We start from the raw sequence: 12684 nt of genomic DNA, 5'->3' as shown, positions 1-12684 counted from the left end.
GAAAGGGAAACAGCAGATTCTTTCATCTGAAGGGATGCTGGTCAGGTAAAGAAACAACACATTATTTCCATGTTCTGCAGACTGGTAATGTGTTTTCTTATTAAACACTGGGATTTAGTGGAGACATTCAATCCATGAAATGTGACATTCTCTCACAGAATAATGATTTTTTTCTCTATTTTTATTCCCCTCATTTCCAGATTATTTAGGTCAGATAATGTACATACACATTTCTACCCTCTTTTAGAGGAGATTTAGAAAAAAGAAACAAGATTCACCTTGGTGTGACATATATCTTGGAGAATCAGGTTGATCTTAAAAGCAATAAAAGTATTCTGAATCCAGCATTAGCTAGAAGAAGGCAGTTACATCCTCTCTCTGTATTTTCTTTTAATTTCCTAGATCTTTTACCATTTTCTTTGGGTGAGTGACCATATCAGTCGGAATTCAGGGCATAAAATAGAAATCACTCTAGATATTGCTGGCATGAAGGGATTTAATTCAGGAAATTACATGTATACAAAATAGACTAAAGTAGGCTCTAGCCTGGGCCTCTGAGGATAATTTCTAGAACAATGACCCATCTGGGGATTTCTGGAAATTGAGGAGAAGACAAATACTTGTAGCTGCAATCCACGGTCGAAAACAGGAGAAAAGAGACTACCATCAGTCAATCCTTTCTGATACTTAAAAGCTAGAAGACACTCAACACTGAACCTCCACAACCGTGTTTGCTTGTAGAAACACCCACTGAGTCCACCTTGCAGATCTCAAATGAAGGAATGTAATTCATAGACTCTAATTCACGTGCAAAATCCCTAGCTGTAAGGGAGTCTGGAAAAGTATTTTTAGCTTTCCAGCCCTTCTAACTAGAAGAAGGGTGGAATAGAGAGTGGGCAAGCCAATCCATAGTTATCTACCCCAATGGTCTTAGGCATCTTATTCATTTGTTTTCTGGAAGGAGTAGTTGGGTTGTTTGTGGTGGCAACAGGCAAAGGGAAACTGAAGAATTGTTGCTGCTTGAGAAAGGAAATGTCAAATTCAAAAACTTAACTCTTAGAGTTAGCCTGACCCTTACTTCAGTCTTTTAGTTTTGTTACTGATTTAGAGAAGTCACTATAACCAGACCAGCATATCACTGCTTCTGTGGGTCAGCCACCAGAACTGGCAGATTGTTCCCCATTCAGTTGTAATGGGATTCACTGTAATGGGATTTTGCTTCTAGCAGGGCAGGTGTCTTGAAGGCATGACCCATAAGAGTAGCCTAGGGGCTTCCCTGGTGGCGCAGTGGTTGAGAATCTGCCTGCTAATGCAGGGGACACGGGTTCGAGCCCTGGTCTGGGAAGATCCCACATGCCGCGGAGCAACTAGGCCCGTGAGCCACAACTACTGAGCCTGCGTGTCTAGAGCTTGTGCTCCGCAACAAGAGAGGCCGCGATAGTGAGAGGCCCACACACTGAGATGAAGAGTGGCCCCCGCTTGCCACAACTAGAGAAAGCCCTCGCACAGAAACGAAGACCCAACACAGCCAAAAATAAATAAATCAACAAATGTGGGGTTTAAAAAAAAAAAAAAGAGTAGCCTAAAACGAATGTTATCTATCCTGTCAAGACAGTGAAAGCTATAGACTCACATATAACAAATACTAAAATGTGTCCTGATTGCTCTTTATCCACAAGTCTGAGGATGTTAGGGGGCTGGAAATTGTATAAAGTGAGTAGATTGGTGTCTATTTCCTAGAGGCCTAGGTTATAATCCTGCTTACTCCATATACCGTCTTACAGATGAGGAAATTAAACCACTAGGGGTAAGTAAACTTGCCCAAGGTCACACAAGTAGGAAGTGGCAGAGAAGTAACCTGCACCTTGAATGAAGATCGACTCCATAGCCCCTTGCTGCCCAGCGTGTAATCCGTGGACCAGCAGCATTGCAGCACCTGCAGCTCCTTAGAAATGCTGACTCTCAGGCTCTTTTCCAGGCTGTGTGAAGCAGCACCTGCATCTTAAGATCCCCAGGTGATTCTCAGGCATGTTAAAGTGTGATGAGGACGGCTCTTAGCCACTTAGTTGACTTAAGACTTCCTAACCAGGGTGGCTTTCTCAGTTTGGTAAGCGCCCTAGAACTTGTTCCATCAGCAATTTGATGACACCATGGAATCAAACAGACCCCCAGTTTTCCTAGGGAAAAGTGCCTTCTTTTTTTTTTTTTGGACTTTAACAGGTCTTTCAGTCAATGCATCGTGACATGTGCGAGGGAGAAATGGGAGTTGTTCCAACTGTCCTTCCAATGACAGACTTGGTCTAATGTAAGTGATGTAACTCAAGCACGAGATGGGCTCTGTGAGCACATCCTCTTCTGCATAGCAGTAAAGGTATAAGCAACAAAGCTACAACATGCCTTCCCGTTACAGGAAACCAAAGAATCAATAGTATGGGTGAAGAACTGAGGAAGGGTTCAAAAAAAATAATCCTTTCTTTTTACACTCTTCCATTTCAGAAAAAAAAAAATCAAGAAGAATCAGTATATAGCAGTTTCAAGATGCCTACAGACTGACTTTGTGCACATGCTCCCACCCCAACCCGCATTCTGGTCATTGTATTAAGGGCTTGAAACAATTGAACACAGAAGTAAGGTCACTCTTGTTGTATAAAATGACCTGTGTTGATAAGCAGTTTAAGAGTTAGGCTCCCAGTATTTTTTAGTTAGTTACGGGTACTTGGACTTGCAGATTGTAGCTATAACAGGTAAATCACAGGGTACGATAGACCTTGAAGAGTGAGGAAACGAAAGGTCAGTGACAGTTAAACTATGTTTCCCCATCTGTAAAATGAGGAAGTACAGCTAGATTTCCATGCTTCCTTCCTATTTTAACATTTTATGATTCTACGTAACAAGTGTGATTATAAAAATAGCTAACATTTAGTGAGCACTTTCTGATCATCTCATTTATTCCTTATAAAAATCCACAAGACAGGTACTAATAATATCAATCTTACTTTACAAACGGAGAAACTGGGGCACAGACATGTCAGTCACTCACCGGGGTTATATTTCTAAGAGGGGAAGCTAATTCACACCCTGGCAGTCTGACTGCAACCTCACTCTTGTTCAATCGCCTCCTACTTTATGGCAAATATGCCTCTAGCTTCCAACCTCTCATTACTTGAAAGCACCACACACAGAGATAAGGCATTTCCACATAGAGGGCGGACCCCCTGCCATAAATATTCAGGCCGTCCAACGACCTCTACAGCAGCTCTCAACCTGAGCTACACTTTGAGTCACCTGTGGAGCCTTAAATAGCACTAATGCCTGGGGTCCCACCCTCAGAGATTCTGATAAAGTCAGTCTGACATGAGGTCTGGGCACTGGGACTTTTAAAAAAAATGTTTCTTAGGAATTCAAACAGGCAGCCCAGATTGAGAATGACTACTTCCAATTTTCCAGGAATGGGGTTTGTTCTGGAGGCAAGTTCTACCCACGCAGGACCAGGTACTGACCTTACGTGTCAACCGTTGATACCTTGATGCAAGATTTTTAATCTGCTACTTATGTAAATTTACCTGTGTTCGTCAGTACCATCTGTTATTTTAGATAAGCTTCCAATAAAAGGTCAGAGCCCATGTCTTATTTGTATGTGTATCCCCAGAGCCTAGTAACATCCTAGAAATTTTATTTCCAATTGGGAAAAAAATGATGAAACCACACCTAACCATCTCCATATTACAATCACAGGATCTGTTACAGTGACAATAACAATCTTAAATCTCACTTAAATCTATCTACTGGTTATTGTTGAACTGAATACTTATCTGCTAGGCTTCGAGATAGTAAAAGAAGCACACTCTGTCCCTGTAGTTTGAGATTTCTTGGGGATATTCTCGAAGGCTGAATAGTGTGTGAGAAATTTTATCTAACCTCTGCTAACACGATATGTCTCTGCTTATTTCCATGACCCCGGCACAGGCAGCCTGACAGAGAGATGCTCCAGTGTCAAGGCAAAGAGACTGAGGCACTTAAGCCTTGCTGACTGCTACAAAAATCGCACTTGTTTTCCTTCATTCCAGTATAGCCATCAACCATTACCCGGTTAGCTTTTCCCTTTGTGGTGCCTGGTCTACCTTGCACTGTGCTAGACAAGTTTTCTCATTCTGACTTGTGTTTTACAGTTCACTTACCCATAGAGGATTTAACCAGGAATCCCTTTATAACACTTCCCTCCTAGATGGGTCTGTTGGTAACACCTCTGCAGACCTGGCTTCAGCCACTAGCACACAGCACTCTCACAATCTAACAGCTGGGTCAGAGTCAGCAAAACCTGTTTTTTAAGGTACAAGAGAAAGAAAACTGTTACTCGCCATTTGACCATAATCAGGAACTAGTGGAGGAACAGATGCCCACTAGCTTCTTTGCAATAGCCACTCTTCTGAAATCATTCTTCAGTTCATTTTCTCCATCTCTTTGAAGCTCAATGCACGTGGTTGGACCACGAAAGTCCAACCAAAGGATGGACCACCCATCCTTTGGTTTCGAGGAACTGCCTTTAATCATTTACTTCATGCTACCCAAGCTGATCAAACAACCCTTCTACATTCCTGTTTTCTCAGCTCTGGGGATGTACTTATGTGGAAGCCAGCCACCTACAGCATTTCACTCTTTCCTCCTTTAAAACAAAACAGTCCGTCAGTCCCAAACTGTCTTCCCACATTGTCCTTCTGTGGGTTAGGGTACTAGAGATGAGCTTATTAAGATGTTTTCATTTAGGGTAGAAGGCTAGAACTTATCCTTACTTCCCTGGTCTGGACAACGTAAAGCATTCCCCACCTACATCTACCCCACATTCTAGAATATTCTATACCACAAGGGCATAACATAAGCCATGACTGTGCATGACGCACTGCGAGGTTGTGGCAATGACACGTCAGTGTTTGCAGACGGGTCCAAGGATCCCCTGTAATAATACCACTATCACTTTTAGGCGTCCCTGTATTTTATGAGAGGGAGAGAACCGAGTAGAATCACAGGAGTCATATAAAGCACTGCCATGACCTCCAGCCAAGAGCATTTATGCCATAGTCCTAGCCAAACCACAGTTACTGACACTCTTAACAGTTATGTTGATTATACATTATTGCAGTGATTTAAACTGGGTATACCCATAGGACTGTGGCTAATAAAGGGTCACAGCCACTGGCCTATCATTAAAAAGTGCCAATCACTCATTTCTTTGGGTGATAACATCTGTCTGATCTTCCAAGAACTAAGAAAGCTAAGACTTAACACGTTACACCAAGTACAATGGAAAACTATTACCTAAGAGCCTGGGCATATAATACACTTTAGATTGGAAATTTATTCAGGCCAGGGTATGCTATATTGTCTGGGCGCTATATACATACCTTATATTTATTCAATTGTGATAATCCAGCTAGAGAAGTTTCATAAAATTGCTTAAATTTAAACGAAATCCATTGGTGAAGAAAATATTTTCTGACCTGTCAATTCTGCCAGATCAGTCCTTGGTGACCAGTATAATGAGTCATGTCACAGCTGGCCTGCTCTCACATCCAAAGTGTGTTCTAAGAAGAAAGCAACTTAGCCATAAGAACTTTTCTCTTCATGCCATGGTATCATTGCTAAATGACGCCCTATCCTTCACAGGCATCATAAGCCTCTGAAGCAAATGAATCAACACATACAGACATCTCCCAATTTGTAGGTATCTTGAACAAACCAGCTGTAAGATCATTTTCTTTTGAAAATATTCTCAACTGAACAGTAGAGCCAAAAGGGAAAAAAACCCATCAATCACATTTACATTGCATTTTGGGGGGGGCACTAATATCTTTGGCTGATGTGAGATTATTCTTAGTGTCCCATATAAATAAAAACACGAAAAACTTTACAGTTTAGTTTGATGAAATAAAAAGAAAGGCAATTCACATTATTTATAATTTCACATATACAATGCTGTGTTACTAAGCAATGAACACTTTCATAAAAAAATTTATTTCACACTTTTATACAAATATCCACAGGTATTTTTCTAATCATGAAATAATTTTACAATGCTAGTTAGTATTAAAATGTATCAAATGCAAACAGACCAGTGACTTGACTTGAGATGACATTTTTAACAACTATAAATTTAAACACCACTACATTCTTGATTCTTTTGTTGTTGAACCACCCTTGTACCCCCCCCCCTTTTAGGACATTCATTTTTATAACAAAGGTCTATAAACACTTTCAAAATATCAGCTTCTGAGCAACCTATAAGCCAGTGCACTAGGTTGCAAGTTACCTAAGCAAGAAACTGAGATTTTAAACACTGTTATGACCTGTTTTAGAGAAATCTTTGTAAAAAAATATCACTTATAAAACTATTTTTGTTTTGAAAATTCCAAAGTACAACTAGTATCTTAAGGGCATAACATTTCTGAAAAGAAAAAAAAAATTAAAACTCCAAAGCAACAATGGCACACGTAGCTGTATTTTGTTCTTTTAAAAGATTCTGAGATGCTGCTTACACTATAGCCAAACAAATTAGCACCTGTTTGCTGTTGCGTCCCATATAACTTAACATTTTGAAGTACAGTGATTTTTTAAAATTTAGTTTTCATATCTATTCAATCTCTATTGAATGTATTATATAATAATATCTTCCTCCTCCCTCCCCTTCATCTTTAAAATTAAACAACTTAAAGTTCTTTTTTAGAGTAGTCAAAGTCTTTTGGGGGATGCAGACAGGAGAGGAAACAAAGCGAAAAACAGAACATCAACTCACTGATTAAATGCTTCCAATAACATTTAAAAATGTCAAAGCAACGATGTTCTGACTTTTGGTATCAGGTATTCAGTAGTCTTACGCTGGATCGGTTTGGGTCCACCCTAGGCACTCACCGTTTCTTTCAAGTCCTGAATATACAGTATTTTCAGCAGTGACTAAACTGCACTAAAGTCCAACAAACAATCCCATCATTTCCAAGAGTTCCTGAAAGTTATAGCATGAAATTCAGAAATATCACACAGGGCTCTAAACTAAAAAATATCTGCTGTCTTTAAGAATTAAACATCTTACAGCTAAATCCTATTTCTTAAATGTTTTGGGTCTGGAGGGAGGGGGTGAGGGCTGTCATGAAGGGAGATGTTTTAATAACTTAAACTTATCTGTAAAGTATAACAACTCTGATACATTTATAAAGAATTACTGTTTTCTTTAGGCAGTCAATAATTTAGGTCCAACCAACGACCTCTTGTGTTCTAATTCTGATTGCTTAATCCAACCTGAAGGGTAAACTGGAGAATCTTTGGCCTGTTAGTCAATAACAAAATGGTTTGTAAAAAAGAAAAATAAATACCATATACAAATAAGTATAACTAGCATTCAAATCTGTTATGCCTGTGTGTTTTAGTCAAAGGGGAATTAAACCTCTGTGTATTTGGTGTGAGCAGGTATTCACACATCTAGGAAATGGAAAAAGATGGCAGGATGGCAGCATCACCTTCTATTGCACACTTAATTTATGGGAGCACTTTAAATTGAACACAGCTACCCTGACGGCATAGTCCTGTGACGCAGGACAGTTGACTTGCAGCTTCTCTGGTCCTGTGAGAAGAGCATTTGCAGAGGTGGTGCCGAGGTCAGGACGGTCACTCTGTTGGCGCAGTGGTTGTGGTGGCTTCTTCCAGCTATACCATCAAGAGGATGTGGCAGGTCCTTCCCCAGCACAGGTAAGTCAGTCACACCAAAAACAAAGGCAACCCGGAACATTAAATTAAGGCAGTTAAAGAAAAATCCATTCCAACAGCCTTCAAATTGGCCGTGCAAAACAGGAGCCTCAGGCTACATAACAATGTCCACAGTTAAAACTGTAGGCTTGTACTGTGTGTAGTCTGTCTGAAATCTATATTCAGGTATTGAACAGGCTTTTCAATCCATTGAAATTTCTGGGTTGGGGAAAAAAAAAAAAAAAAGCAGTTTGGGTACTGTGAAGCTTTTTTGGCCCCCCTAGGAGTAGCTTTCATTTTCATTCCACCTTGTGATCCACTGTTTTTTTTCAAGGTTATCATTATATTTTTCATCTGGGATCTCTCGCTCCTCTTTCCGGATCCTTACAGCATGGTATCGGGGAACACTATCGTCGTACCTAGAGCGTTTAAAGAATCCACACTGGAGGCGGGGGAGAAAGACACAGAAACAAATTAAATAATTCCAACAAGAGCAAAAGTCCACTAGATGGCAATGTCTAAGCTTTCTGTTCAGCTATGCCTAACTTTGGACTTGGACAAAGAATAAAAGTCATGGTTTTCTTTTAAGAAGGAACCAATAGGTCAAAAAGAAATGATAACAGCTGGTGGGGATAAACGGAAGAGAACAGCTGTAAAACTGGAAGAAAAGTCCCTTTTTCCATCTTGTCTTTCCATCTTATAACAATGTTAGTTGCCTCTAACAGTTGAAGAGCTTATGAAACAGTGCTTCCATTTTTTATAATCACAATACTGTACATAAAAGATCTAATTTTCAGATTATTAGAACATCATGTTAGTTTCAAGAACAAATTTTTTTCAAGGCCATACACCAAAGATTATTTCATGCCCTCTTCCACTAACAAAATGGAAATGAGGTCACAAATATTTTATAAATTACTACTTGAAGTGGGTCAATTTAAGAAATCTCTCCTCCAAGGCTCCAGTACTCATCTCTCAATAGCTAGAAGGTAATTTATACTGCCTGGATTTCCAAACAAAGCTTCCAAACTAAGCTGTTTCATTAATAAATCATGTAGTAACTGTGTCCTGCAATAAAATCATTTATGTACTGCAAGGAATTTGAGGAAACTATCACTTGACTGAATTTCAGAGCATCCCCTAATTTCTTTTTTTTTGGCGAAAAGACAACATTTACATTTAAATTATTAATGAATATATATTTTATTGATCTTTAAAAAAATATTCAATCTGATCCAAAGTAGATTTTTATTGAGAACATATCTGGAAATTTAAAAATCAGATTGAATTTTTTAAGTGAATAAAATATATATGTATTTTTTAAAAAGATGTGTTTTTAATTTAAAAATGCAGATAAAAGGTGGATGAGGAAGACACTTAGAATGGTTGATTAATGTGTTTACTCTGTGACATCAACAGGAACAGAACATTTGTTTTGAATGATGTTAAGTTATAAAAATGGCATGGGGCAAAATAAAATTATGTACGAAGTTATCACTGAGTCAATGGGAAAAATGGACCAAGAAGTTTTGTTCTAAGGCCTTTTCTATTTTCTGCAAAAAAGCCAAAACACCTATCTATTACAATATGTGGCTCTTGCCCCATTTAAACAAGGAAGAAATCAAGGGTGATACATAAAACTGAAATGGAATTGGGATTCATCGTGACAGTGCCATGGAAAGGGATTATAGGGGTAATTCTACCCTCTCATGCCCACAGAAATGGAAAAAGGAATCTCTGCCATTCCCATTTCCGTGGATTTACAAATAAGAGAAGCCAAATACAAACTTAAAATCAACTGAGACCCAAGGTTGAAAAAAATCTCTAGGAACAAGGAACAAGGTCAAACTCCATTACAACGTTCTGAAATAAACTGTCCAGAGCATTTTTATATTAGAATTTTGTATATTGAAGGCCATGTTGGCAAAGAATCATCTTCTGAAGTTGACCATAATGTCCATCACGCCAATAGTTAGAGTTTGTTGCAATGGTCTTTGACCCATAGTAGATATGCAAGGAAAGGAAGTTGCATGCTTAGCTAGCATAAAACAATTTCTGAGCAACAATATAAAAGCATTCCAAGCCTTCCCCCATCACTTCATAGCAAGGAGATCAAAAAGATGACAGTGAGAAAGGCTTCTCTTCAAGAGAAACACAATGTTTCCAACATGCAATAGGTTAATGAGGCAGTCAACACAAGCTTCTATCTGTGGGAAATTCCAAAATGGACAAGAAATCTGGGATGATTTCTTATGCATCTTTGAAATTCCAAGTGAGATGCTACATACTGGATTAACAACACATGGCAAACTGGGCTACTGTGGAGGTCTAGAGCCTCCTTTTGTGTGTACATAGATTGCTGTTTTCTTCATTGCTGTGGGTAATGTTTAATAACAACAACAACACAAAATTACTCACCTGCAATGAAAGATTCTTTGTGCATTTTTTTAAAAACTGTAAACTTTCAAGTGAAATAAATGAAATAAATCCAAGCAAGGCAAGCCAGTGTGGACATTTGGAAACATCTGTTAATGGGACACACACAGCAAGCTGTTGCTTTTAAAGTTAGCCACCACAACCATAGCGGGTCCCACAGCTAGCAATTAAAAAACATTGATCAATTACCAATTACAGAAGTAGATCAATACTATGCATCAGAAGTAAGCCTCTCTTTATCAGACGGCTGAGCATGGATCTCAGCCTTGTGATATGTGGCATCATAATGATCTTTCTTATTTCTCTTGAAGAAACCACACTACAAGGAAGCAAGGTATTTAGTCAGTGTTACAGTTTTGTGTATAAAAGCTAAACAAAAGAAAATCTCAGATTTTAACCTGTTTTCTACTTACAGCTTGTTTTACAAAGAGACCACTATGGATCAACCAAAAGGGACCAGCCCCTGCGCTATACTACATGGTGACAGCAATTAACCCAACTCTACTATCATGGGTCTCTGGTCAAATATTTATATGGATGACATTAGCTGATTGATTTTTCTATTTGTAACAAATCCTAAGGACCAAAATCATCCTAAAAGGGAAAATATATACACATCTGATTACAGCTTTGGGTGGTTTCTTCTTGCAGGGAATATGGAGTCTAAAAATAGGCAAAAGATTGACATCTACAGTTTACTGATTCAAAGTTTAAAGAATAAATTCTCTAAGGCTTAGCACAAATCCAAATAAAATAGATTCTGTGAATATTTTTCTGCCCTTCACAGTGAATTTTATGGAATAAATGCCATTTGCTTGGGGCCTTGGTGGGGGTAAATCACAATATAAATTCAAATACACTGTCATGAAACAACGACAGCTTTGTCAGTTTCCCAAATTCTGAACCACCATGTAACACTTAAGTGGTAGGAACCTGTGCTCCTCAGGTTAGGTCACTCTAAATGAGTATAAAGGTATAATTCCACTTTCTACTATAATTTCCTCATTCAACCGTGGAGAACTTTTTCTACTTACTTTTATCTAGTTCATAAGGCCATGGAACCGCCCTTTGATATATAACTTGATTGAACAATTTCTGCCCTCCTGGAAAACTCTGCAGCCTAGCCTGGCAACTCATGAAGTACAAATCTTGATCTGCTTTGTACAGTGTGGTAGCTACTAACCACGTGAGGCTATTCAAATTTAAATTAAATTTAAAAGTCAATACCTCCGTTGCACTAGCCATATTCCAAGTGCTCAACAGCCACATGTGACTAGCGATTACCATAATGGACAGTGCAGCTTCAGAACATCTCCATTATTACAGAAAGTTTTACTGCACAGCGTTGATCCAGGCTGTTGATCTAGGCTATTTATCTGGATATTTATTTCTGACATTTAATTTATTATACAGTGAGCACACCCAGCCAACTTTCAGTAACACGTGCTAGTAAATATGGTGGGAAAAGGAATGAACCACGAACCAAGAGTCCTTGTTATGCCTCTAACTTGGCAACATTCTTAATATCCATGCGCGTGAGCATCTTTGTTTACAAAATGACGGTGACTGGACCAGGCTGGAGGACTTTTCTCTTATACCCTCAAACAAAACCCTATGCAGAATCCCTATGTTCAAAGCAGATAAAGTCACAACAGCTCTGGTTGAAGTGGGGATACTGCCCCTAGCCCCACCTGCGTAGCTTTGTCTTGGCACCTACGTGGATGTGCAAAACCCAATTTAAAGGCCACTGAACCAGAGTCCTCTCTGGTCCTCAAAGTGTATTATTTTAGCACATAAAAGCAAACAGTTCAGTTTCAGAAAGAAAAGCATAAAGTAATAAAAATGATTTTCATTTTTATTACTAGTCCAACCCACTTACTAAGCAGCTAAGGCAAACCAGTGCCCCAGGGAGGTGAAATGATTTGTCCAAGATTATATAGCTTGGGTTTCTTAACTCTCAACTTTCCCTCATCAGAGACTGCCCATAAGATCTGTTCTGAAAAAGATTGTTCTTGTGACCTCTTCTGGAGAGCAGCAGAAGGCCATCCTCAAATATCAAACCTTGCATTCAGTTTTTGATATCATAATAATTTCCAGAGCATCTCCTATATTGGCTGGCTGTGCTCATCAGACAAACCTACTACCTGAAGTAAACATCAGAGGTAGGACTGGCTAACATCCCATGGGAGGATGGCTCTTGGCATAAGCAGATACCAAGCTTCAATCACACAACTGGAGGACACAGGAAAATTATCTCAGAAAATTATCTTGGCAAGAGGAAGTTACTTGGAAAAATAAAGTGAAAAAGAGATGCCCAATATTTGAAAGTGAGAATATCCTGAACCCTTGTCCATTATACTCTTGGATCCAAGGAAAAGATAAGGATAGTTTGATCCTAGACATTGTCGGTCAAGTTTCATAATCCGTTAACCTCTAGACCAGACGTGTTTGGAAACCCAGAATTTTTGGCATTTTAGAAAAGTAATACACTGAATACATAATGTCACAGTAATCAAA

At 39.0% G+C, this 12684-nt stretch overlaps 1 protein-coding gene across 2 annotated transcripts in view; it reads right to left on the bottom strand.

Annotated features, from left to right (window-relative positions):
* Positions 1-5903: 5903 nt before the first annotated feature.
* Positions 5904-12684, bottom strand: part of ITGA6 (integrin subunit alpha 6) — a 77536-nt gene continuing 70755 nt past the window's right edge. Inside the window, exons 25-26 of one of the 2 annotated variants that reach the window (XM_061184934.1) lie at positions 10357-10486; positions 8086-8173 (exon numbers count right to left, since the gene is read on the bottom strand). In XM_061184934.1, the coding sequence (XP_061040917.1) occupies positions 10379-10486 (108 nt within the window). In that variant the 3' untranslated portion in view covers positions 8086-8173; positions 10357-10378. Of the gene's footprint in view, positions 8174-10356; positions 10487-12684 lie in introns of both variants that reach the window. The other variant, XM_061184926.1, reaches the window with a different exon arrangement.

The sequence above is a fragment of the Eubalaena glacialis genome, chromosome 1, assembly GCF_028564815.1.
Source record: "Eubalaena glacialis isolate mEubGla1 chromosome 1, mEubGla1.1.hap2.+ XY, whole genome shotgun sequence".
NCBI lineage: Eukaryota > Metazoa > Chordata > Mammalia > Artiodactyla > Balaenidae > Eubalaena > Eubalaena glacialis.
Note: the sequence above shows the minus strand (reverse complement) of the source record. Positions and strands in the feature narration are given on the sequence as shown.